The sequence below is a fragment of the Staurois parvus genome, unplaced genomic scaffold (assembly GCF_062004578.1).
Source record: "Staurois parvus isolate SC_StPar_1 unplaced genomic scaffold, SC_StPar_1.0 ptg001044l, whole genome shotgun sequence".
In the NCBI taxonomy this organism is placed as follows: Eukaryota; Metazoa; Chordata; class Amphibia; order Anura; family Ranidae; genus Staurois; species Staurois parvus.
This window is the reverse complement of record NW_028318840.1, coordinates 570,642-597,724: the sequence shown is the minus strand read 5'-3', so window position 1 is coordinate 597,724 and position 27,083 is coordinate 570,642. Positions and strand designations below refer to the sequence as shown.

Sequence of the window (27,083 nt, the reverse complement as noted above, 5' to 3'; positions counted from 1 at the left end):
AGAGAGTGCCGGATAGGGAGAGAGAGTGTGTTGGATAAGGAGAGAGAGTGTGTCGGATAAGGAGAGAGAGAGTGCCGGATAGGGAGAGAGAGTGCCGGATAGGGAGAGAGAGTGCCGGATAGGGAGAGAGAGAGTGTGCCGGAAAGGGAGAGAGAGAGTGTGCCGGAAAGGGGGAGAGAGAGAGCGCCGGATAGGGAGAGAGAGAGTGCGCCAGATAGGGAGAGAGTGCCCCTGGATAGGAAGAGAGAGAGTGCCCCCGGATAGGGAGAGAGAGAGTGCCCCCGGATAGGGAGAGAGAGAGTGCCTCCGGATAGGGAGAGAGAGTGCCTCCGGATAGGGAGAGAGAGAGTGCCTCCGGATAGGGAGAGAGAGAGTGTCCCCGGATAGGGAGAGAGAGAGTGCCTCCGGATAGGGAGAGAGAGAGTGCCTCCGGATAGGGAAATAAAGATACAGAGAAAGCGGGAAAGGGAGAGAGAATAAACAGAGAGTGAAAAAAAAACTTCTCTAACATGTAACTGCCAGCAAAAGGAAAATCTACTATTAACAAATGTACCTAACAAAGACTGTGTGCTGTTCAAACAAATGTTGGAAAAATGAGATTATCCACGTTTACACCTGACTGCACATTCGCCCCGAGTTACGGTTTTGCATGCTAAATTGGAGGGCGAGGGCAGTGCATGCTGGGAGTCCGCAACACCTGAATGGTTGCTCACCCCTGATCTATAATATTTGTATTAGATGGTTTAACAGCATCTGTTCAATCAATAGCTGGCCTTGGCGGTTTATACCACATACAATATAAATAGGATAGAACTCCCGAGACATCTCTTCCATTGATACGCTGACTCTCCTAATAACAGGCGCGCCTGTTACGGCCCACGGAACGAGTTCAGGGTCTGACATCCCCAGGAAGGCGGCACCATCCAGCCCCCAGTCTGCTGAAAGGCTGTAAAATTTCCCTTCAATATTTTATTGATCTATAATACATTAATGTCATCGGGAGGCTGAACAGTCTTCAAACAAATTGAAATGAGATTAATTTATATGTAATCATATGTCCGATAAGAGTAAATAGCACGCATGTTCTGATTACATTAAACTAATGCATGGCCTGGAAATGTGCAATGCAAGGATTTTCTGCCTGAGATAATGGAAGGCTTTTCCTGATGAATATACAGAATATGGGAGACACAGGCTAGACTGTAAGTCGTCCTTTTTCCTTTTAAAAGCATTCTCATCTGCCCAACAGTAGGGGTCTGAATACTTCTACACCAGTAGTGCCGTGAAGATTTGAATTCAAGTATAATTAAGGCTCAAACTTTTTTTAAATTATTATTATTATACAGGATTTATATAGCGCCAACAGTTTGCTCAGCGCCAGGGGCGGACTGACAACTCATGGGGCCCCCGGGCAATAGGGGATCATGGGGCCCCTGTGTCCTTGCCCAAATTCAAAAAAGCCTATAAAAAAGGTACCAGGGGCATCTCATGGGGCCCCCCCTACAGACCCCGGGCCCTCGGACAGTGCCCGAGTTTCCAAATGGTCAGTCCACCCCTGCTCAGCGCTTTACAATATAACGGGAGACAATACAGTAACAATACAGTTCAATACAAGAGGGTTAGGAGGGGCCTGATCCTTGGAGCTCACAATCTAGGAGGGAGGGGCTATTGGTACAAAAGGTAGTAACTGTGGGGGATGGACTGGTTGTAAGAGTAGAAGATTCCAGTATTAGCTGAGGGCAGGATAGGCTTTCCTGAAGAGAGAGGTTTTCAGAGATCGCCTAAAAGTGAGCAGAGTAGGCGATAGTCTGATAAATTGGGGTAGAGAGTTCCAGAGGATGGGGGAAGCTCTGGAGAAGTCCTGGAGACAAGCATGAGAGGGTGGTTTTTGGGAGCACGGGGACCGATGGGGATTGCGGCTATTCCCGGAAGAAAGAGGATGCCTGGTGTGGGGGTGAAATAGTGGAGGACCAGGGTTTGGGGAGATATCCCCAGAGGTTAGAAGAAGAAGGGTGAGGAAAGTAACATGGGAGGGGGATGTACACGAGTATACATGGCTTCCAGGCCTGGTGTTTGGGTCAGCAGGAGAGTGAAGTATCAGCAGGAGGTGATGAGAGCAGTAGTAGGGAGATGGTAGCAGTGAGGGTGAGAGCAGAGGGATAAAGAAGTGAGATTTTGGGAACGCAGGAAAGTAATATGTAAAGGAGGAGTAGAGGGGACATATTAAAAGGTACATGGAGTGTAAATCAATTTAAAGAGAGTAGGGAATGTTTTTCTTTTCTTTCTGTTTTTTAGACACAACAAGGAATCAGAAAAAATGAGGGGAATGCCCTCTCAGATGGTTGACCCCAGTGGAAGATTATTCCTCTATTCCTGTTTTGGTGACAATACAAGATTTTTTTGATTTTACTTTAATCACCTGACAATGAAAGGTGATTCTCCCTGGTGGGGACACAGACACCAATGAAAGCCTAAGAGTGGGTTTGAAAACTTCACCACTCTAACGAAAAAAAAAAAAAGAAAAACTTAAGTTAAATGTAATTTTCCCATTTTGTTGGAGGGTTATAGCAAATTTGTGAAAATTTGCTTTGTGTGTGAATTGTGCCCATAACCCCGCACCACGACCACCATCGTAAATGCTGTGATTATCTTTCTTAGATAGGCCTGGATTCTTTCTTAGATACACAGAATATAACTGGATATAACATTTATAGGTAAAGTTGATCCAGGGAATATCCAATTGCCTCTCTGGGGATCAGGAAGGATTTTTTTTTTCCCTGCAGGAGCAAATTGGATCGTGCTTTGATGGGTTTTTTGCCTTCCTCTGGATCAACTGCGGGTGTAGGATTATAACTTTTTTTTTTTTTAAGTGGTTGAACTGGATGGATTTTTGTCTTTTTTTAGCCAGACTAACTATGTAACTATATTTAACGCTCCCAATTGTCCCTGTTTTGTAACCAAACCCCTCTGTCTGTCACATTGCATGGAATAGAAATGTCTAAATGGGACTTTTAGGTTACCTTATGGATACAAACCAACTAAGGTGCTCAAAAAGTTCCATATGGGCTTGTGTTTATCTATTCAGCATAATTTACAAACAATGTTGGTGCCCCCCCCAATAGGATCTTTCCAGATACAAACTGTCAGGACTGGGATCTGAACCCAAGACCTCTGCTGTATCCAGCAGTAGCTCTCTTTGCTGAGCCACCTGAGATGCTGGACAGCAACCTGTCTGAACCCTTGGATAATCTTGCCTTCTACTTTGTTTTTGGTAAACCTTGAACTTCTTGCTCCTCCCATGAAGTTCCTATTTAAGCCATGCCTTTGCACTTCCTGTTTGACAGATTATTGTGCTCTCCCCTGCCATTATCTTGCTCCTTTGTGTATCTTTGGCTGTCCTTATCTCCACTGCTAATTGTTACTGACCTTTAACTTGTTCCTCGACCACGCTTCTGCTTGATCCCAACCTGCAAACACTTGTTACTGACCTTTGGCTTGTTTACGGACTACTCTTCTGCTTGATCTCAACTTGTTATACCTGCTGCTGAACCCCGGCTTGCACATCTCCTGGTGGGGTGATCCTGAGGACCTTGACCAGATACTAACAGGTAGCAAAACCCATCTCCACCACCAGGAGCTCTGGGGAATACCAGTTAGTACTCACATCCTGCATCTCAGGTGAGCCCACATCATCTGCCAGGGTGACCTACTGCTACACTTTTCCTGCTGGTCAGCAGAAGCCTGTCTACTGCTATAGCTACTGGTCTCCAAGCCTGACACCTGACCATGACACAAAGATTTTATTGCAAAAAACTTTTATTTAAGCCAGAATAAAGAAAACGTGCTGGTGAAAAAATGGTTTACCAACCATTGTTTTTGCTCAGGAATTCTTTATGGTCATGTAACTAGGGGTGTTATGGTATCTATAGATCCACCACGACTTCAGTGAGGATCTCCAGAACTCATACTATCAGATCCTTAGCCACAATTTCCAGAATCCACATCAGGACGTCTACAACTCTCACGCCTGCTGCTTGCCCACAAAATTACCTCGACCTGGCCAGTCTCTTGCCTGCCGCCTGCCCAGGACATCTGCTTGAATTTGACTACTTATTTTCCTAATATCTAGTGTACCATCTTCCACACCGTAGCCTCCTGTCCTCACTCTTGTTGGGGAGATCATGCACCATCTGGAGCTCTAGTGAAAACTGTCTGGGAATGGCAGGACTTTGGCAAGGACCTTCAGAAGTCCTATTTTTGGAATCCCTTTCAGAAGTTCTAGAATCTCCATCAGGACTTCCACAACTCTTACTTACAGAATCCATGCCAGTGCTTCCAATGGTGCTTGCAAAATCTCTGACAGGACTTCCAGTATACCTCGAAGTGAAACAACAAGAAGCGCACCAACCTTGTGCATTACCTCAGTAACCAAAATATATTTAATGAAGGAATGGTACTCACAAACAGCGAAAAAAAACAGGCATGTAAGTCCACCCAGGGACTTCAAAGGCAAGAGGCCAGCGCGAATCCCATCATGGGTGTAGGTACTCAGTCCAGCTGACGCGTTTCGAAGGTCAAGCCTTCTTCCTCAGAGCTCTGAGGAAGAAGGCTTGACCTTCGAAACGCGTCAGCTGGACTGAGTACCTACACCCATGATGGGATTCGCGCTGGCCTCTTGCCTTTGAAGTCCCTGGGTGGACTTACATGCCTGTTTTTATTCGCTGTTTGTGAGTACCATTCCTTCATTAAATATATTTTGGTTACTGAGGTAATGCACAAGGTTGGTGCGCTTCTTGTTGTTTCACTTCGCAGTTTGTTCGGGCTTCCCCAGCCTTGGTTTGGAGCTGCACGACTTTGGATACTCCGGTGGTTGCTTCTCTGGAGGTTTTAATTCCATCTACTCACCACTGGCCTGGGTCCCGAAGCGCAGGAGATATCGCCTTTGGTTTCTTCCAGTATACCTGCCAGTGATTCCAATGGCACACAAAGAATCATTGCCAGTACTTCCTATGGCGCTTGCAGAATATTTGCCAGTACTTCTATTGGCATTCACAGAAAGTTTTTCAAATGGTGTCTGTAGTACTATTGCCAGTATTTCCAATGGTGCTTGCAGTCTCCAGTGCCCAGTGCTCCCTGAAATGATACAGGACTTCATCTGACCTAGAGCAATATTTAAACATCAGCCCTGGAAGGTTTCCTTGCCAGCTACCCTGATTTGTGCAAAAGAGCTATATTATACTTATGATTGCTTGCTTTGCTACTGATTCGTATTGACCCGAGCACCCTCTTGCCTGCCCATAACCTCCACTTGAACTTGACAACTGCTGCTAGCTCAGAACCTTTGCCTGGACCTTACCACTCTCTTGTCTGCCACTTGCTTATGACTGCTTTTTTGCCTGACATCTATTCTACTTCCACACCGTAGCCTTCCTGTCCTCTCTCATCCCATGGTGGGGCGATCCTGAGGGCCAAAATCTGGTACCAGTATGCAGCAAAATCCATCTCCACCATTAAGAGCTCTGATGAAAACTGGCTGAAACTTAGACTCTACGCCTTGTATGAGCCCACCTCACCTGTCAAGGAGCCCCATAACGGGGCAAGGCGGGAGTATGTCCTTTGCATACATACACTTTGCTTAAAGGTGTCTCTGTTTCTCAACTCAAAAGGTTGTGTGATATAGATATGATACTATAACAAGTCTCATGGTATGATAGAATGAGATGTGCCGAGCAACAGGAGGTCTGTTTTCTGCCTATCTCTTGTCAAAGGTGCTCGAAGATACCACTTTGGAGGCTGAGGCTATTGAAAATAAAAATAAACACCCTTTAAATCTCTATTTTCTGGTTGAGTTCTAACTGCACCAAAGCTGCCAACCCAATTACAGTCATGTAGTATAAAGCATTAAAAAGCATTTAGCTTTCTTCTCCCATCCCGATGTGTTTTTCTTGCCCGCGCTGCGATACAATGAAATGTGACATGAGCACAGCGAGCCTTTGTCATGTAGCATTTCTTTTTTTTTTTTTCTGTATAAAAGTAAATGGCCCAGAAGCAGCCAATGAGGCTGACATACATTTTTTTTGTGTGCAGATGTGAATCTCTGACAAGTAAACACAACTCGGCACAGAGGGCGGCTGCTAAACATCTCAACAGGTGAATAATTAATAGAGGAAACAGAGAAAAGGAGATCACACTGTATACTGTGCCCAAGATGATGTCAAATGTCCCATGGGAGCAAAAGGAAGGCATGCAGGTATAATGGAGAACAACTTATCTTCAGCAAGGATTAGAAGGTAGGTGACAAAGCCATTCAAAACAGAATTTCGGCCTCCATCTCTTTCATCTTGTCTTAAACAGCAAAACCAAATAAATATACTGTTTATAAAATGTTCTACCCACCAATTGTCAGGGCAGGGGCCGAGGAACGGACAGGCAGGCCTAACAATGTAACGCACTGGCTGACGACAACCACCACCCACAGACCGAAGTCCCTCAGGGCGCGGAGTCTAAGTCACAGGCTACCTTTCACCAGGGCCCCTGATGGTGGGGATGGACTTGACGCAGCCAGGAACCAGGTCGCGGCCCCCGAGACACCTCAGCTGCGGTAATGGCCGCCGCCAATGGCGTGTAGCTGGTGGAAGAGACAAAAGAGTAGTCAGACAGGCCGGGTCAACAACAACAGGACAAAACAGGACAGCAGACGAGAATCACAGGTCACGAGCCGGGTTCAGCAACAGAGGGTCAGATCAAAGGAAAATACAAAGAATAGTCGAGTAACAAGCCGAATCAGATACCAGGAGAGTCACGAGAGTCAGAACAGAGTAATAGCAACACAAAGACACAAGTGCAAAGAGCATGTGCGGACCACAGGCTTATATGTCATCAGCCACACCCCTCTGGGGGATGGACCTCAGAGACCTGAAGGCATAAAAGGATTCCCACCATGCACAGCAGAAATCCAAGATGGACTCCAGCACATGGAATAACATAACCTCAGGGAAAAGGTAGGACCTTGACACCAATATTCTGTATGAAAACTGTTGTGATCCACACAGCCCTGCCAGAAGGTAACTATCTAGTGCAGGGTATCTCAACTAGGCTTCCATGGAACCTTAGGGTTCCTCCAGAGGTTCCTAGGGGTCCTTTGAGCAATGAGCAATTTCTGTCAGATAAGTTTCCACATGACACCATTGACCTATCTGTAAGGGGTAATTCTTCCCAATGACCACAACTGTAAGGAACATTCTTCCCACTGACCTTCACACTGATGTACTGTGAGTTGTAGATATAGTAATTTTTAGCAGGGGTTCCCAGAGACTGGAAAGTTATTTCAAGGCTTTCTCTGTGTTGAAAAGGTAGAGAAAGACAGATCTTGGGTCTTTTGGCAGGCTCACCATTTAGGACCTTCAGATTTTTGTGTTGTATCCTACCTCCAGGCTGCTCAGTGAGCTATGAATGAGCAGCACCCAACCAGTGGGGACCTGCATGTACACCCCCACTTCTGTAAGCCTTCTATAAACCTCATCCTTAACCACCTACGGCCTGAAACACGTTGCTATCACACACTGTGAAATGCAATTGGCAATCGACCAGACAACACTGGAATATCCTCACCATGAAGACCAGGAACAGGTCTTCTTATTATGCTGAACATGTCAAGGTGTAGGAGTGCCACCATTTAAAAGGTCTGGAAGGATGTATCCCAATTTAAGAACGGACTTTGTAATGAATGCAAACAAATTTGAAAACAGTTATAACGAAATTAACGAATGCATTCAGATTACATCACATGATTTGATAACAGTTCAGGCCCATGGGGAAATTCATTACATTTGCTTTTTTTTTTTCGATAATTTCGACTCGGATATTGAAAGGACCCAAATTTCGAATATCGAATCCATCCGAAATAATGAATTCGAAAGCTAGAATTGTTCCTCATTGTTGGTGTCAGTGGGAGGAATACTACCCCTTCATTGGTGTCAGTGGGAGGAATTGTGTGCCAATGTTCGTGCCAGTGGGAAGGATAGCACCCCATAACTGGTGATATTGGGAGGAATATTGCCCCATCATTGGTATCAGTGGAAGGAATAGTGCTTCATCACAGATATTAGAGGGAGGATTAGTGCCCCATCATTGGTGTCAATGGAAGGAATAGTGCCCCATCATTGATATCAGTGGGAGGAATAGTGCCCCATCATTGGTATCAGTGGGAGGAATAGTGCCCCATCTTTGGAATCAGTGGGATGAATAGTGCCCCATCATTGGTATCAGTGGGATGATGGATGGGCAGCACAGTGGCTAAATGGTTAGCACTTCCGCCTGGCAGTACTAGGGTCGCTGGTTCGAATCTCAGCCACGGCACCTCCTGCCTGGAGTTTGCATGTTCTCCCTGTGCCTGCGTAGGTTTCCTCCGGGTATTCCGGTTTCCTCCCACAATCCAAAGACATGCTGGTAGGTGAATTGGATCCTGTCTAAATTGTTCCTAGTATGTGTATGTATGAATGTGAGTTAGGGACCTTAGATTGTACACCCCTTGAGGGTTAGAGACTGATGGGAATGTACAATATATATGTAAAGTGCTGCGCAAATTGACGGCGCTGAATAAGTACCTGAAATAAATAAACAAATAAATAGTGTCCCATCATTGGTATCAGTGGGATGAATAGTGCCCCATCATTGGTGTCAGTGGGATGAATAATGCCCCATCATTGGTGTCAATGGAAGGAATAGTGCTCCATCATTGGTGTCAATGGGAGGAATAGTGCCCCATCATTGGTGTCAGTGGGAGGAATAGTGCCCCATCATTGGTGTCAGTGGGATGAATAGTTCCCCATCATTGGTATCAGTGGGATGAATAGTGCCCCATCATTGGTGTCAATGGAAGGAATAGTGCCCCATCATTGGTATCAGTGGGATAAATAGTGTCCCATCATAGGTGTCAATGGAAGGAATAGTGCCCCATCATTGGTATCAGTGGGATAAATAGTGTCCCATCATTGGTGTCAATGGAAGGAATAGTGCTCCATCATTGGTATCAGTGGGATAAATAGTGTCCCATCACTGATGTCAGTGGAAGGAATATTGCCCCATCATTGGTATCAGTGGGATAAACAGTGCTCCATTACTGGTATCAGTGGGAGGAATAGTGCTCCATCATTGGTATCAGTGGGAGGAATAGTGCTCCATCATTGGTATCAGTGGGATGAATAGTGCTCCATCATTGGTATCAGTGGGAGGAATAGTGCTCCATCATTGGTATCAGTGGGATGAATAGTGCACCATTGTTGGTATTAGTCGGAGAAATTGCACCCCATCATTGGTGTCAATAGAAGGAATAGTGTCCATCATTGGAAACAGTGGGAAGAAATATGCCCAACTGTTGATGTCGATGGGAGGAATAGTACCCCAAGGGCCAGATAAAAGTCAGCAAAGGACCACATCCAGCCCTGAGTCTTGAAGTTTGGAGACCTCTGCCCTACTTGATACACAGAGATAGATGTGAAATATAACACAAAAAGAGTCTTCTAGGTCATTTAGCCATTTGGGCTAAGAGGCACAATGAAGAGATCACAGAAAAACTTTAACTCCATTAACGTGCTGCAGTTAGCAGCAGTAAAAATGGATTTTCTCCGAGCCATAAACTACGTCACAGCACAGAACCGAAATCAACTCTGTGTGGTCCTTCAGAGGTTGAAACAATTCATCTAATCAATTCAATTTACAGCCAAGCTTCACTGCAATACTGTTTAAACACGGGAGTATTGGCCGATGAAATGAGATTAATTAATGTCTCGCCCAATCAGGCAGTAGAACATTTAAGACCACATTAGGACTGGCTTTACTTTGTGCCCTTTGAGCCTCATTTCAGTCTGATTTCTACCTGTTAAAATTGCAGTGAAATGAATGTTTCTTTTTTTTATACATATATATATATATATATATATGAGATTTTAACTAAAGGGTTAACATACGCTTGACTGCCATTGAACCTATTTTAAATGTTAAAGCAGCCAGAAAAACAGTCATTTTCAATATCTACATCCTAAAATAATACCTGATGATCCTGCCATGAATGTCCTAGTTCAGGCACTTCCTGGAGTGACAACGCTCTATACCTGTCTACCTTTTGTGCTCCTGTGTTGTCACCCTGTCACACAGGCGTCTGATGGAGACTACAAGTTGTCATTTTAATGCACATTACACTGTCCCAGAGAAAGGCCATTTGAACCCCTTCCAGTCCGGACACTTTCACCCCCTTCCTGTCCAGGCCAATTTTCAGCTTTCAGCACTATCACACTTTGAATGACAATTGCGCGGTCATGCAACACTGTACACATATGAATTTTTTTGCCTTTTTTTGAGACAGATAAAACTTTATTTTGGTGGTATTTATTCACCGCTGGGATTTTTATTTTTTTTGCTATATAAATGAAAATGTTCAAAAATTAAAAAAAGTGTTTTTCTTATAAAATTTTGCAAATAAATAATCTTTCTTCATAAATCTTGGCCAAAATTTATTCAATTATCTTTGTAGTAAAAAAAAACTAACCCAAATTAGTTTATAACCAAACATTATAATTAAAAAATTTTTTTTTTTACTTTTTTTTATATATGGTGACACTGTACTACTTGTGGGGGGTGATGAAGATTTTTTTTTTTTTAACACTGATTGTTTTTACACTCATGAAGGCTGCAAAATCAATCATTTCTGCTTCTCTCTGGCTGCATTGTTGCAGCCATTGAGAAATACCGTGAGAGCTGTGATTGGTCACAGCTTGTCACATGATACAAGGCTGTTTTGAATAGACCTGTACCATGTGATCTCTGTGATCATTCACAGATTTCACACGTAGTAAGCAATGATGTCAGAAGCAGGGGCGGACTGACAATTCATGGGGCCCCCGGGCAATAGGGGATCATGGGGCCCCTGTGTCCTTGCCCAAACTCAAAAAAGCCTATGAAAAAGGTACCAGGGGCATCTCATGGGGCCCCCTACTGACCCCGGGCCCTCGGGCAGTGCCCGAGTTTCCAAATATTCAGTCCGCCCCTGGTCAGAAGTTCATGTGATCACTGACTGGCCATACACAAACTCTTAGGGAGCCCACACTGTCCAAATAACAGCCAAAAAAGCCTATGAAAGGTATCAAGGGCATCTCATGGGGCCCCCTACTAACCCTGGGCCCTCGTGCAGTGCCCGAGTTCCCAATTGGTCAGTCTGCCCCTGGTTTATACCTACTTTCAAGAGCAAGTTCGCCTTTTCACGAAAGCTGAAAAGGTGATCTAACGCTAAATGTCCTGGACACCCCCCAAGGACCCTGCTGTACATAGTTTCTAGATTGTAAGCTCGAAAGAGCAGGGCCCTCGATCCCCTCATGTTTTGCATTGTATTGGTATTGTTCTGTCACATGTTCTGTCCCCCTTTGTAATGTACAGCGCTGAGTGAACTATTGGCGCTTTATAAATACTGTATAATAATATAATAATAGTGGCCATGATGCCCCATGCTGCTGATGTAGTGGTCCATCCATACACTATACACCCATCTAGCATAATGCTTGCAAATGCTCATTGGCCAGCGAGATCACGTGACCAAGTGGGAAGAGCTTCTTTCTTCTGCTACATCTTTCCAAGAGAAGAAGCCTTGGTGCACATTTCACGGCACAATCACTCATGGTTTTATATATATATACTGTATATTATACATTTTGTATTCACCATGGTAAGCGCTTGAGTTTATCACATTTTATTATCACTCATGGTCATCTGTTATGTCTTTCAGTGTGGGAGGACACCATAGTACCTGGAGGAAACCCATCCAAGCACCGGGAGAACATGAACACTCCATGCAGATAGTGTCCAACCAAGGAACCAATGCTATAAGGCAGAAGTGCTAACCGCTAAGCCACTGTGCTGCCACTTACTTCAGCTTAGTGAGCAAGTAGTAGGACTCATACTCTTTCATACTCTCTGACCTCTGGTCTACCTGCTTACTTACTATCTGACATCTGGTCACTATGTCTATATACTCTCTGACCACTGGTAACTGCCTGTTCATTCTCTGACTTCTGGTCACATACCTACTTACTCTCTGACCTCTGGTCACCATACCTAGTCACACTCTGACTTCTAGTCACCATACCTACTCACTCCCTGACCTCTGGTCACCATACATACTCACTCCCTGACCTCTGGCCACCATGCATACTCACCCCCTGACCTCTGGTCACCATTGGCATACTCACTCCCTGACCTCTGGTCACCATGCATACTCACTCCCTGACCTCTGGTCACCATGCATACTCACTCTCTCCCCTCTGCACACCACGCCTACTTACTCCCTGACCTCTGCTCACAATGCCTACTCACTCTTTGACCTCTGGTCACCATGAATACTCACTCCCTGACCTCTGGTCACCATGCATACTCACTCCCTGACCTCTGGTCCCCATGCATACTCACTCTTTGACCTCTAGTCAGCAATATTAAAAAAGGTATTCACTATTCAATTTTAGTTGTTCCTACATGGCTCAGTTAATGTACATAAACACACAAACAGCAAAAAAGAAAGGCTTCTGAAAAGCAGAACAACGTGCTTTTCTTCTTCCGCCAACATGACGGCGAACGAGCTTGAACGAGCCCTAATAATACATCAAGGTATTTTCGGAGAAGCATTTTGCTGAAAAATGTTTTGTGAAGAAAGTGTACGGCCTCCATTGGGACCATTGAAGATTTCTTCCCCTCCAAACGGGGCTTGATGAATAAAAGAGAGTTCTGGGAGTGACACTGATTGTTTTAGATTGGAACATGAGAGGAGAGGAACGGCTTGTGAAGTCGCCCCCGAGTGTCACCGCGACGATTGTCATTTTTCCTGACAGCCTTCAATTTTACGTGGAGATAAAACACCTAAATAGTTAGATAGTTGTTTTAAAAAATTCATTTGCGCTTCGGATATCTTCAGCACAGCCGAGATTTGCCCTGATAAGAGTATTTGTCGAGGGATCTCATTCCTCATTCCGTCTCATGGAACAATGTTGCCTGTTGGAATTTTTGTCTATCTACATCTTATTAGTGACACATTCGGGCTGATTAAGAGGACCTGTCATTGCATTGTCTATCTTTTACAGGAGCGATCGTCTACTTTTAGTGTGTATGCATTTAACAAACTACTCTCCCTTGGCTTCAGAGATACTGCTCTCTCCTGGTTCTCATCTTACCTATTCCGACGCTCCTTCAGCGTCACCTACAACGGTGCCACCTCCCCCTCTCTGTTGGGGTCCCCCAAGGCTCTGTCCTCGGACCCCTTCTCTTCTCCATCTACACCTCCTCCCTGGGCAAACTCATACACTCCCACGGCTTCAACTATCACCTCTACGCTGACGACACTCAAATTTACCTCTCCACCCCTCACCTCACCCCCACTATCTCCGCCCGCATCACTCACCTCCTAAACGACATCTCAGACTGGATGTCGCTACATTTCCAAAACCAAGCTCCTCGTCTTCCCCCCTGCCCACCCCCCCCCCCCATCCTATCCATCAGCACCAACAACTCCACTATCATTCCCGCCCCGCAAGCCAAAGTCCTTGGCGTCATTCTTGACTCGAACCTCTCCTTCCAACCTCATGTCAAATCTTCCCCCCCAGCCCGGACACCACCCCCCATTGACTTCCCCATCACATCCAACAACGCCACCATCAAACCTGCCCCGCAGGCCAGAGTGCTGGGTGTCATTCTGGACTCCAACCTATCCTTCCAGCCCCAAGTCCAATCTTTAACAAACTCATGCAGGCTCCACCTCCGCAACATCGCCAAGATACGCTCCTTCCTTACCGCAGACACCACTAAACTACTCGTACACTCCCTGATTATTTCACGCCTTGACTACTGCAACTCCCTCCTCACCGGCCTACCCCAGTGCAAGCTCTACCCGCTTCAGACCATCCTGAACTCAGTGGCGAGACTCATCCATCTCACCACCCGCTCCACCTCTGCCACCCCCCTCTGCCTCTCCCTCCACTGGCTCCCGATTGCCCAACGCATCAAATTTAAACTTCTAACCCTGACTTACAAAGCCGTTCACAACACTGCCCCTGATTACCTCACCAACCTGATCCCCAAGTACCGCCCTACCCGTACCCTTCGCTCCTCACAGGACCTCCTTCTATCCTGCTCCCTGGTCTCCTCCTTCCATGCATGACTGCAAGACTTCTCCAGGTCCTCCCCCATCCTCTGGAACTCACTGCCCCAATCCATCAGACTGTCGCCTTCCCTCCTCACATTCAGGCGCTCCCTCAAAACCCATCTCTTCAGGGAAGCCTACCCCACCCTTACCTAACGGCCATTCTCCCTCATTCCTCCCACCACTCCATTCCCCTCAGTCACTTCCTACTGTACCACTACCCCCTCCCTCCTAGATTGTAAGCTTGAAAGAGTAGGGCCCTCTTACCCATCGTACGTTGTTTGTTATTGTTGTACTGTGCCATGTATTGTCCCCCCTATTGTACAGCGCTGAGCAAACCCTTGCGCTATATAAACTCCATGTAATAATAATAATAATTTCTAGTTATTTTTGCAGAGGTTGTGACTTTTTATTTTGTGGCTGGCTGTAAAAGGTCCCGTCGGTGGTCACTTCTTGAATGTGTACTGAGGAGCACCGGGGGCAGAAGTTCATCTTGAAGGACTTTTTGAAACATTTAATGGTGCAGCACCCCCCCCTAAGGAGCCACTGCTGAAACTGTTGATTTTTCCCCAGATTATTGCACACACGGTCAGGCACATAGCTTTTTTTTCACTTCCACTAGCTCAAAAGAACAGTCTAGGGGTCTTTTTATGCTTTTATTGCTGAGATGAACTTGAATGGGGTGAAGGGAGCATGCGATACTGTCAAGGTCCTACCTTTTCCCAGAGGTTGTGCTGCTTCATGTGCTGGCGTCCAACATTGGAAGCGAAGGCGTACCTGCACCATCAGGATTCATGGCACTTGTGTAATGTCAGGGCAGGGGCTGTGGAACGGACAGGCAGGCCTAGTGGCAGGGTAACGCACTAACTGACGACAACCACCACCCACAGACCGAAGTCCCTCAGGGCGCGGAGTCTAAGTCCCAGGCTGCCCTTCACCAGGGCCCCTGATGGTGGGGATGGACTTGAAGCAGCCAGGAACCAGGTCGCAGCCCCCGAGACACCCCAGCTGCGGTAATGGCCACCGTCAATGGCGTGTAGCTGGTAGGAATGACAATAGCGTAGTCAGGCAGGCTGGGTCGACAACAACGGGACAAAATGGTACAGAACAGTGGACAAGAATCACAGGTCACGGGCCGGGTTCAGCAACGGAAGGTCAGATCAAAGGAAAACACAGAGAATGGTCTAGTCACAAGCCGAGTCAGATTCCAGGAGAGTCATGAGAGTATGAACAGAGCTGTGGCAACTCAAAGACACAAGACACAAGTGCAAAGGGCATGTGTGGACAATAGGCTTATATGTAATCAGGCACACCCTTCTGGGGAATGGACCTCAGAGGCCTGAAGGCATAAAAGACTCCCACCATGCTCTGCAGAAACCCAAGATGGACGCCAGCACATGAAGCAGCACAACCTCTGGGAAAAGGTAGGACCTTGACAGATACCCCAAACTGGTGATCTGAACTCTTTGAGCACTCTTCACTTTCTCGCTCTAAGCTGCACATGAAGTCCCACACGACTCTGCTGCTAACAGGTGACTATGTCTTCTTGTTCCTTGAGAAAAAGTCCAGGAAGTGACGAAACGCGCCGGGACCAGGGGCGGACTGACCATTTGGAAACTCGGGCCCTGCCCGAGGGCCTGGGGTCAGTAAGGGGCCCCATGAGATGCCCCTGATACCTTTTTCATAGGCTTTTTTGAGTTTGGGCAAGGACACAGGGGTCACATGATCTCGTATTGCCCGGGGGCCCATGAGTTGTCAGTCCGCCCCTGCTTCTGACATCATTGCTTACTACGTGTGAAATCTGCAAATGATCACAGAGATCACATGGTACAGGGCTATTCACAACAGCCTTGTACCATGTGACAAACTGTGACCAATCACAGCACACACAGTATTTCTCAATGGCTGCAAGAATGCAGCCAGAGAGAAGGAGAAATGATTGATTGTGCAGCCTTTATGAGTGTAAAAGCAATCAGTGTTAAAAACAAAATCTTCATCACCCCCCACAAGTAGTACAGTGTCACCATGGTGACACTGTACTGCTAGGGTGACAGTATGTTAAAAAATAAATAAAAAACATAATTATATAAAACAAAAATGTAAGAAAAAAAATGGTGGTATGAGTATGGAGAATCTGGAGCAGGGGCGGACTGATCATTTGGAAACTTGGGCACTGCCCGAGGGCCCGGGGTCAGTAGGGGGCCCCATGAGATGCCCCTGGTACCTTTTTCATAGACTTTTTTTGATTTTGGGCAAGGACACAGGGGCCCCATGATCCCCTATTGCCCGGGGGCCCCATGAGTTGTCAGTCCGCCCCTGTTCCAGAGAGATGCATTTAATCAGCTCAGAAACAATCCATAAGACAAGGCAGATGACGGTATTTAGATTATTCATGCAACCATCAGACACCTTCAAAGAATCCACTTTCTCCTGTCATAAATTAACCAAAAGAACCTTCCCTAATATACACATTTTCCCCATTCAGTAAAATGACAAGCACTCAAATTGTAGCCATTTTGACCTACTGGGTGACAGGTAAGGCCTTTTGGCCTTGGACAGCTGCAGTCTAATCGAAGTTGTCCAGATATTTCCTAAACTGGATTCTTTTACCATTAATTATATAAACAAGTTGCCATATTAAGAATGCTATTTACCATACTTAATACCCCTTTTCATGTCATTAGATAATTAGATGCTGGACAAGTCCCTTCAAGTCCAGCTGAGCAATCTGCATTTTATCACCGAAACGCGCCGGGACCAGGGGCGGACTGACCGTTTGGAAACTCGGGCACTGCCCGAGGGCCCGGGGTCAGTAGGGGGATCCATGAGATGCCCTTGGTACCTTTTTCATAGGCTTTTTTGAGTTTGGGCAAGGACACAGGGGCCCCATGATCCCCTATTGCCCGGGGGCCCCATGAGTTGTCAGTCCGCCCCTGATCATGTATGCTTATCGGTTTTTTGGGTGTTGCTATGTTCACTATGTTAATAATTTCATCATATTAGAATATTTTTTTTTTCTTCTCTATATTTTCACATGTGAAGTCTGCACTTTATGGAGTTCGCATGATACACCTGTTGTCACGGTTTTATTTTGTATGAAGTTAAAGGATAATACACTATCTTAAGTTTTTGTTTTTGAGGTCCACGAGGATTTTGAAAAGTCTACACTGGATTATCTACAAGTCAATTTGAAAATATTTACACAGAGACATTTGGGATATAATTTTTTTGGGACAGATATATGTTTTGGGACATTTATTTTTATTTTTTCTTTTATTTAATTGATTATTTAGAAAAGTTGATATATTATTATTATTCAGTATTTATATAGCGCCAAAGGGTTTGCTCAGCGCTGTACAGTAGCAAGGGGGACAGAACATGAGACAATACAGTAACAATACAATACACGAGGGGTTCGAGGGCCCTGCTCTTTCCAGTTTACAATCTAGGAGATAATTTACACATACTTTCAAGGGTGAAAGCTTTTCTTTTGGGGTGTTCTAGTGATTATTGGAGTAGGGAGTGTACGGATTTGTGTATATTGACTTCTGTCCGAGATCTAAGAGCTGCATATGTAGGCCCTATCAAAATGTAGTCTGTGAAAACGCCCTGGAGGAGGGATGAAACGCGTCAACACATTTCCGGCTTCGCCGTCCAAGGTACCACGTCACTTCCAGTGAATGGAACGCACGCCGGCGTGCGGCGTTCCCGGGGGCTATCTTGCTTGTGGGTGATTCTTGTGCTGTCATCAGTTGCTGACCGTGAGATCTCAGAAATACCCCGGTGATGTGGCGTTTTGGCTCCATTTGAAATAGAATAAATGCTGATTATACGTTTTAAGAATGTGAGTGGTTTGGTACTTGGAAATTGATTCTGCCCGAGTATTTGCAGTACTACACTATATATTTGTTTTTTTTTTCCCTGCAATATTCAAAACTTTTTCTTGGAGAGTGGTGTCTGGTGACCCTGGAGGCTGGATGCTGGCTATGTTCCTGTCTGGAGTAGGGGAGATCCAATAATATCTGGTGTTTGGAGGCTTACTTACTGGGTCTAGGATCCCAAAAAACCCTAAAAGGCTTTTTTTCACTGGTGAGTGCGGTGTGTTATTTGAGCACTATTTTGGTGGAAACACTGGTCAAAAAGTTTTTTGGAAAAAGGACTTTTATGAATGTTTTTTATGTTTATTTTTCACTTTATTGATTTGGAGTGGGACTTATTCATGTTTATTTATTTTGTATATATTTTCTATTAATTATTATTTATTTAATTTTTCACTGGAGTGTATATTTATTTATATATTTGAGACAGTATAACCTACACTGACCATCTACGCAAGGGTGCAAATCTATTTTGACCAGTAATATGAAGGGAGAGCACAATTTTTACTGTCTGACTTTATTTTCTGCAATTTATTTAAATTCAAGATTATTAAAAATATTGTACAGAGCTAGAGGGTGTAAAAAATATCAAGAGTATGAAAATGAGGCCACATTCTGTTGTAGGAACCATTGTGGATTTTTTTTTAAAACATTGTATCGTGAGAGGTAGTGAGGAAAATGGTCCAGCATCACCAGCAGATATGGTCCAGGATCATCAGATTAAACACAATATGGACTTGGGTCAACTGGTGTACTACAGCAATGCCTGAATGACAACCTGAAGTGCTCCACCCTCTATAAGAAGGAGGAGGGAGTGAACAAAAGAGAGAGAAGGAGAGGGGAGATAGAATTTTAAGGATGGGAGAGAGACACAAAGGTAATCTCATGTCTAAGGTACTTGCTCTTGACCTCCAAAAAACCCATTCCAGGGAAACAACTGATAGAAACAACTCATGTTATCCTTGTAGATTTCCATCATGATCAGCAATGAAGGAAGGAGAAGTACAGGTGCCCAAGGGAAGATGTTTGAACATACAAATATTGTGAGTCCTAATTAAGGGGCATGAAATGAGAGCGGAGTCACCTCCTAGAAAAATTGTCCTCATCTAGGGTTCCATGGATTCCTAAGGCCCTCCAGAAGTTGCTAGGCGGTCCTTGAGCAATGAGCAATTTCTCTCAGAAAAGTAACCACCGACACCAAAGATCTTTTTAGCTATCCATAAGGTGGGGATACTTCGTACTGACCACCAATGTAAGGAGCATTCTTCCTATTGATCATCATATTAATGTACCATGAGCTGCAGATATAGTAATTATTATCAGAGGCTTCTTGAGTAGCACTGAATGCAGTGTGTGCTCACAGACAGAAGCCTCACTGTCTGATACCAGTTCAGGGTCGCAAAATTCAGCATGTTCTAACAATAACTTTTTTCTTTATGGTGTTTGTCAATTCTCTTTGAACAAAATAAGTGAAATGTGACATAACAAAAAAAAGTACACAAGGGTACAAATTAGGACCGACCTCCGAAGAGGAAGGGCCTGCATCCCTGTACCCTGAACCCTCCAGAGCACAAAGCTCCTGACAGGGGAAAGGTACTCTTGGTCTACCTAGGCCAAAGGCAGGTGGACTCCACTCCTTTGGATCTGTTGAAGCTGGTCCTCCATGTATCTGGTGATAGCTGTCCTTAATTGGGACTCCCCCAGTTGGAGAGAGGAAAAAGACCCAAAGGCCACCGATCCTCTCTTTGATATCATGGCAGGTCCTAAGTAAGGGCCTACATCCCTGAACCTCCTGGGGTGCAAGGCTCTTGACAGGGGCAAGGTACTCTTGGTTTACCTAGGTCAAAGGCAGGTGGACCCTGCTCTTTTGAGACCTGACAAAGCTGATCCTCCAAGTGCAAGGTGAGGGCTTTCTTGAAGAGAGACCCCCCCCAGTTGGAGACCCAAGGCCCAAGGGAACAGATCCTCTCCCTGATATAATGACAGGCCATAAAAAACCTGCGCGCTTCGTCTATGTCAAGAAAATAAAAATCACAAATGCAGTGTAAGTGCTGTGATAAATACACTTCTAAATAAAAAAATATAAAGTGCCTTGTGCAGTATATGGAGGGCCTTCTGGCTGGTATAAAAATTGCTCCAAAAGGACCACTCAAAAATTGTATGCAGGAACAGCAAAAGTGATGAGATCTAGTGCAAGTGAAACTCAGTGGGCTTCCAAACTCAGTATTTTTCCGGCACCCCTGGAACGTCACCCCATGTTCTAACAAGAATATCTAAGCCTTCCCGGCTCAGGTACTGCTTAACGTTGACTTTAGAATTGTGAAAAGTTTTTCTGTGGTGCTCAATTCCCCTCATTTTCATAGCAGGAGCTCCGGAGCACTTGGCCGATTGGCTGCCGAGACACAGCTGAAGCTTCTATATCTATTTCAGGAACAAAAGGCCTCATTTTAAGTCATCAGACAACCTGCTGGTGCCTTATAGGATAGCAAAACATGAAATCAATGTGATCAATACGGAGACAGACAAAAGAAATGTTTTGAATGCAAACAAAATGCTTGAATAAATATTTGAACATAAAAAAGGCCGGAAAGGAGACGTGAAGTAGATGAGGCTTTTAAGCAGAGCGTGTCATCAAACATCGAATGGAGATGGAGGCCAGGAAGCTAGCCTCATAAATTATACTTGGAAAAACTAAACACTTTAATCGCATGATACGAAATATATAATTAAAGATTATTAAAAATAAACTTTTTTTTTTTTTCTGCCAGCTATTATTTTGTCACACCATCAACAACTTTACATGTGTCTCCTTTGCAACTATAGTTCCAGTTGCAGTTGTTGGGTATGAAACTTCCCAGAACTTTTCCCAATTCTTTTCATCATTATGATCATGTGGTAGGCTCAGTGCTTTCCCAAAGGTCTGCACAGAGCTTGAGAGTAATTTAAAGGCATCCCCTGCAAACCAAGTTTAATGTTTGGTGGGTTCTTTGGCAGGTTCTGAGGTTTTCTAATTAAGACTGTATGGTCCTCCTCAATTAGCAGACGTTTTCGGTGAGTGTCAATTGAATGCACCATACAGTTACCAGTCAAAATTTAAAATGTAACCTTGACATGGATACATAGAGCACAACTTGGCTGTTCAGGTATTCCCAAACTCTCTTCTCCACCCAACGTGATGGCACTGGGTGCTTGAGCAGCCAATCACCAAGCACCAGTACTGTCATGTGAGAGGAAGGGGACAGGAAGAAATATGTCACCAGCACACCAGGGAGCTCTGTAAAAAGGTCCAATGCTTTATTGAACTATCAGATCACAGCAGAAGATTGTGATACTATGGAGCCATGCAGGAACCCTTCATCAGGCATGCCACATGCCTGATTATTATTATTGTTATACAGTATTTATAAAGCGCCAACAGTTCGCTCAGCGCTGTACATTACAAAGGGAGACAGAACATGCGACAGTACGAAAACAATACAATGCGGTACATGAGGGGTTCGAGGGCCCTGCTCTTTCGAGCTTACAATCTAGGAGGGAGGGGATGGTGGCACAGGAGGAGATAGCTGTGGGGGATGGAGTGGTAGGAAGAGTGGAGGAGGTCGGCAATTAGCAGGGGGTGGGGTAGGCTTCCCTGAAGAGGTGGGTTGTCAGGGTGCGCCTAAAGGAGAGGAGAGTAGGTGATAATCTGATGGGTTGGGGTAGGGAGTTCCATAGGATAGGTGATGTCCTGGAGAAATCCTGGAGGCAGGCATGGGAGGAGGAGACCAGGGAACTAGTGAGAAGGTCTTGAGAGGATCGGAGTGTGCGTGCTGGGCGGTACTTGGATATTAGGTCGGTGATGTAGTTTGGGGCAGTATGGTGGACAGCTTTGTATGTCAGTGTTAGGATTTTGAATTTGGTCCGTTGTGCAATCGGAAGCCAGTGGAGGGATTGGCAGAGGGGGGTGGCGGAAACAGAGTGGTTGGTGAGGTTAATGAGTCTGGCTGTCGTGTTCAGGATGGACTGAAGCGGGGATAGCCTGTGGAGAGGCAGGCCAGTGAGGAAGGAGTTGCAGTAATCGAGTCGTGATATGATGAGGGAGTGGATGAGCTGTTTAGTGGTTTCTGGGGTTAGGAACGTGCGGATTTTGGCGATGTTGTGGAGGTGGAGTCTGCATGAGTTTGTTAGTGATTGGACTTGGGGCTGGAAGGATAGGTTGGAGTCCAGAATGACACCAAGTACTCTGGCCTGCGGGGCGGGCCTGATAGTGGCATTGTTGGACGTGAAAATGATGAAGGGGTCCTGCGTGGCTATGAAACATCACTATCTTCTGCTGTGATTGTTCAGTAAAGCTTTGAACCCTTTTACGGAGTTCCTGGTGTACTGATGACATATTTTTTGCCTTAAGCCATTCCAGTTCCCAGTCGTTGGTCACTTCCACACCCACTCACTCTTCAGCCATTTTCAGGAACATGTGCATTGGGAATACTGTTTAAGAAGAGGAGAGAGTCCCCTGAAGAATGTACCATATATTTCCTCTTCATTCCTGATGGATCCTCCATAAAAGCAAACCTGTTGCTTTGGCTTGCATGAGCAAAGCACAGGTTCACTTTAAATTTTATCCATACCCCAAAACAAAAATGTAATAAATTTCACCTTACCAGTCCTTGGATTTGGTCTTTGCATTCAGTTTATTTATTTTCAGGCCTTTTTGTCTTTATTTGTACCTGGTGTTCCCGCTGGTAAAATACTTCATGATCTAGAGTGACAATCAGGGGCGGACTGACCATTTGGAAACTCGGACACTGCCCGAGGGCCCGGGGCCAGTAGGGGGCCCCATGAGATGCCCCTGGTACCTTTTTCATAGGCTTTTTTTGAGTTTGGGCAAAGACACAGGGGCCCTATGATCCCCTATTGCCCGGGGGCCCCATGAGTTGTCAGTCTGCCCTTGGTGACAATGCTCAATCTCTGTACTGTATCTATTGAAGAGCAGTGCTGTCACCCTTAGCTGTTACCCTGGTTTGGACTACAAGCCCCCCCTCCACCCTTCATCTCCATAACATAGGGGGACAGGCTCTGCAATCCACTGAAGAGAAATGGGAAAGCTGATAACTATGTTTGAGATTTCAGTTCAGTATGCAAAAGTTACAAAGACACTGGAGTTCTGGCAGGATCAACATGGATTTCCTGTAGGGAACAGCATAATGCCATTTGCATAGAACTTTGTAAAATGTTTACTGAGCCACAGGAAGCATACAAAAATGTCCCTGCCCCTTTTATACATTTTTCACCCTAATGGGCTTTTTTGTAAAGAATGGGGCGGTCAGGGAGGTGGAGCTCCTTAAATGGCACATGCTTCAAAGTATCACCCTCTACTTGCCTAGAGCAGTGCAGTGAGGTTTGGATCCTCTATCGGGTATTTCCTGCAGAAAATGTATTTAGCCTGAAAAAAGAAAACTGAGGCAGCCACTTCATCTAAGGTCTGGTAAGTGACAATAGATTATTTTTTCCTGGGGTTCAAATACAATTTCACAAAAGCCAATGCATTTTGGAGGCTATACTCCAACCCCCTTCACCGGAGCTTGTGCGCACCTAAGGCTTTTCCATGATCGCTTTGGGTTGCGATGAGTGCCAGCAAAATCTATGACTGAAGTGCTACATTGAAGTGTTCAAGTCAAGATATAAGTCATAGATAAGTTGTTTATAAAATCAAACGCATTTCGGGGGTGGGAGGTGGCTAAATTCTTCATCAGGGCTGGAATGTAACATGAAAGACTAAGAAATAATACTAATAAATATCTTTTATAGACCTCAAGTGGGCCTTTGATTCTCAAATCAAACCATTCTCAAATCATACCAGTAAGAACCTCTTAAAAAATAGAAAATAAGAGGAAAATGGATTTTCTTCTATTATTTTTCAGATGCTCTTCCTGGTATTCCATGTTATAATCATAGGCTACCTCAATGTATATAAAATAAATGTATTAGTGTTCATTTTTTATGTTTCATTCCAGCCTTGATGAAGGGGCTGAGTATAGCCCTTGAAATGCATTGGATTTTATAAATAACCTATTTTTGGAATAAACTTCCATTTGGACTTGAACATTACGGTGTGGCACTTCGGACGTAGACTTGGTCACCCTCAGCACAAACCATTGTTTGAAATCCTTTAGTGTGTGGAAGCTGCCAGCCCAATCTCCAGATCAGGGGCGGACTGACAACTCATGGGGCCCCCGGGCAATAGGGGATCATGGGGCCCCTGTGTCTTTGCCCAAACTAAAAAAAAAACCTATGAAAAAGGTACCAGGGGCATCTCATGGGGCCCCCTACTGACCCCAGGCCCTCGGGCAGTGACCAAGTTTCCAAATGGTCAGTCCGCCCCTGCTCCAGATTCTCCATACTCATACCACCATCATATCATTGGATGATAACAACAATACAATATCAACATATTATTATTATTATTATTATACAGTATTTATAAAGCGCCAATGGTTCGCTCAGCGCTGTACATTACAAAGGGGGACAGAACATGTGACAGAACAATACCAATACAATGCAAAACATGAGGGGATCGAGGGCCCTGCTCTTTCGAGCTTACAATCTAGGAGGGAGGAGATGGTGGCACAGGAGGAGATAGCAGTGGGGGAGGGAGTGGTAGGAAGAGTGGAGGAGGTCGGCAAGTTAGAAGGGGGTGGGGTAGGCTTCCCTGAAGAGATGGGTTTTCAGGGTGCACCTAAAGGAGAGGAGAGTAGGTGATAATCGGATGGGTTGGGGCAGGGAGTTCCAGAGGATGGGTGACACCCTGGAGAAGTCCTGGAGGCGGGCATGGGAGGAGGAGACCAGGGAACTAGAGAGAAGGAGGTCTTGTGAGGAGCGGAGTGTGCGTGCTGGGCGGTACTTGGATATTAGGTCAGTGATATAATAAAACTAAGAGGTTCCAGTGTCTTTAACCCACTTTCCATAGACATGGGGTGCCCATCATCCAATCCGCCTTTAAATCTGTGGACCTCAACCTAAAATTTGGTATTTTAATTCATCCCAGGAAGATGCAATTCTTCATTCTACATAAGGTCCTAGATTTGTTCACCCTCATCAAAATCTCAAGTGGTCATGGAATGCTTAGGTATGCACAAGCTACGATGAAGAGGGGTGGACTATAGCCCCCAAAATTAGTTGGATTTTGTAAAAGTGTATTTAAACCCCAGAAAAAAATGCATATATTGTCACTTACCAGACCTTAGATGAGGTGGCTGCCTTGGTTTTCTTTTTTTTCAAGAACAGGAAATAAACGTTAGACTATCAAAACCCCATGACCCCTGCCTCAGGCCAGAAGAGGGTAATACTTTGCAACATACATTAACTGGCCAATTTATTAGGTGCCCCTGGCTACCTTGTGTGGTCTTCTGCTGCTATAGCCAATCTGCTTCAAGGTTCTAGGTATTGTGCGTTCAGAGATGTTATTCTGCTTACCTTGGTTGTACCAAGTGGTTATTTGAGTTACTGTTGCCTTTCTATCATCTCAGTCCAGTCTGTCCATTCTCCTCTGAGATCAGCAAGGTATTTTCGTCCACACAACTACCGCTCACTGGATATTTTCTCTTTTTCGGACCATTCTCAGAGTTGGTTGTGTGTAAAAATTCAGTAGATCAGCAGTTTTTTAAATACTCAGACCTGCCTGCCTGGCACCAACAACCATACCACAATCAAAGTTACTTAACTCCCCTTTTTTCCCCATTATGATGCTCGCTATGAACTTCAGCAAGTTGTCTTTACCATGTCTAGAGTTGTGGCCATGTGATTGGCAGATTAGCAATTTGTGTTACCAAGCAATTGAACAGGCCTACCTAATAAAGTGGCTGGTGAGTGTGGGTACCATTTAAGAATGTCATTAAACTATTTTAATCGATTGTGCCTGCTATACAAGCTCCCCCACCCAGGGCATTTAACACACTTTCAATAGACATAGGGTGTCCAACATCCCATCAACCTTTAGATCTGTGGACCCCAACTAAAATTTGGTATTATATCTAATCCCAGGAAGATGTAAAAGGAAGGTTGATAAGACCACACATAAATAATATAAATGTTTTTCTCTTAAACAAAAACCTATAAAAGAGCTTACCAAGAAGAGCGCCCGGAAATTGGCGAGGTCCCCGAAGAACTCTTCAACGTTCACCGCTCTGGGATCGAAGGAGAAGTATTCTCCCAAGTTGTCGTAAAGCTTGTTCATGTTGTTGTGCATGGTGGTCAGCTTCTCGCACTGCTCCCGGGCAGTCTTTGCATAGATGTATTAAGTTGTCAAGGAAAAACTTTCTGAAGAAGGCACATCTTTACCATACATAAAAATACTGGGTTTTGAAAACTAACTCATTGACAGATACAAGACCATACAACAAATGGCAGAGTGGTTGTCAACAGAATGGCAAGGCATAGATGGCAATACAAAACACTGTTAAAAGTTCTAACACTTCGACACCCTTACTAAAATGTGTTTTTGTCTGTGTCCTTGTTTGAGACATCTCTCCTCAGTTCCTGTCCTGAGAGAAAGTGAAGGTTAACCTCCCCAACAGGAACAAAGGCCGCAATAAAAAGTCAGTTGTTTTTAGCTGTCCAGATGTGCATTAATATTGGCACAGACCCCTTTAACTCCTATCTCTACAACTCCCTAGGCTCCTATACATGGAAGATAAGTTTCACTTCTTCAGCAGCTCATAGAGGCCACGCCTGATAAGGAAGAGATAGCTGAACAAGTAATCTGCAGGCAGGTGAAAGGCTCTCCACTGTCAGAACCAATGTGCGCCAGCTGGGCCAGAACATAATAGCATACATCTCCTCTGGAAGGTCAACCTTCTCTTTAGAGCACCTCTCCAATTGCTACCAAATGGCCCCCTTGTGTCTACAGGCCAGGATCCCTCGCCTGCTTTATCAGAGCTACCCTGGACTTTACTGAGAGGGATGTTGCTTATTAGGAGAAGTGCAAGACATGGTCCTTTCTTTTCTTCCTGGCACTAGTAGGTTATTCATAAAGCCCCACTCCAAGATATAAC

General features: G+C 45.0%; 1 protein-coding gene across 1 annotated transcript in view; it reads right to left on the bottom strand.

The window, feature by feature from the left end:
* The window catches only part of LOC149440955 (protein diaphanous homolog 2-like), a 371,719-nt gene extending 345,402 nt beyond the window's left edge, over positions 1 to 26,317 (bottom strand). Inside the window, exon 1 of the mRNA XM_089657933.1 lies at positions 26,159 to 26,317. Coding sequence (XP_089514059.1) covers positions 26,159 to 26,278 — 120 coding nt within the window. The 5' untranslated portion in view covers positions 26,279 to 26,317. The remainder of the gene's footprint in view (positions 1 to 26,158) is intronic.
* Positions 26,318 to 27,083: the final 766 nt, after the last annotated feature.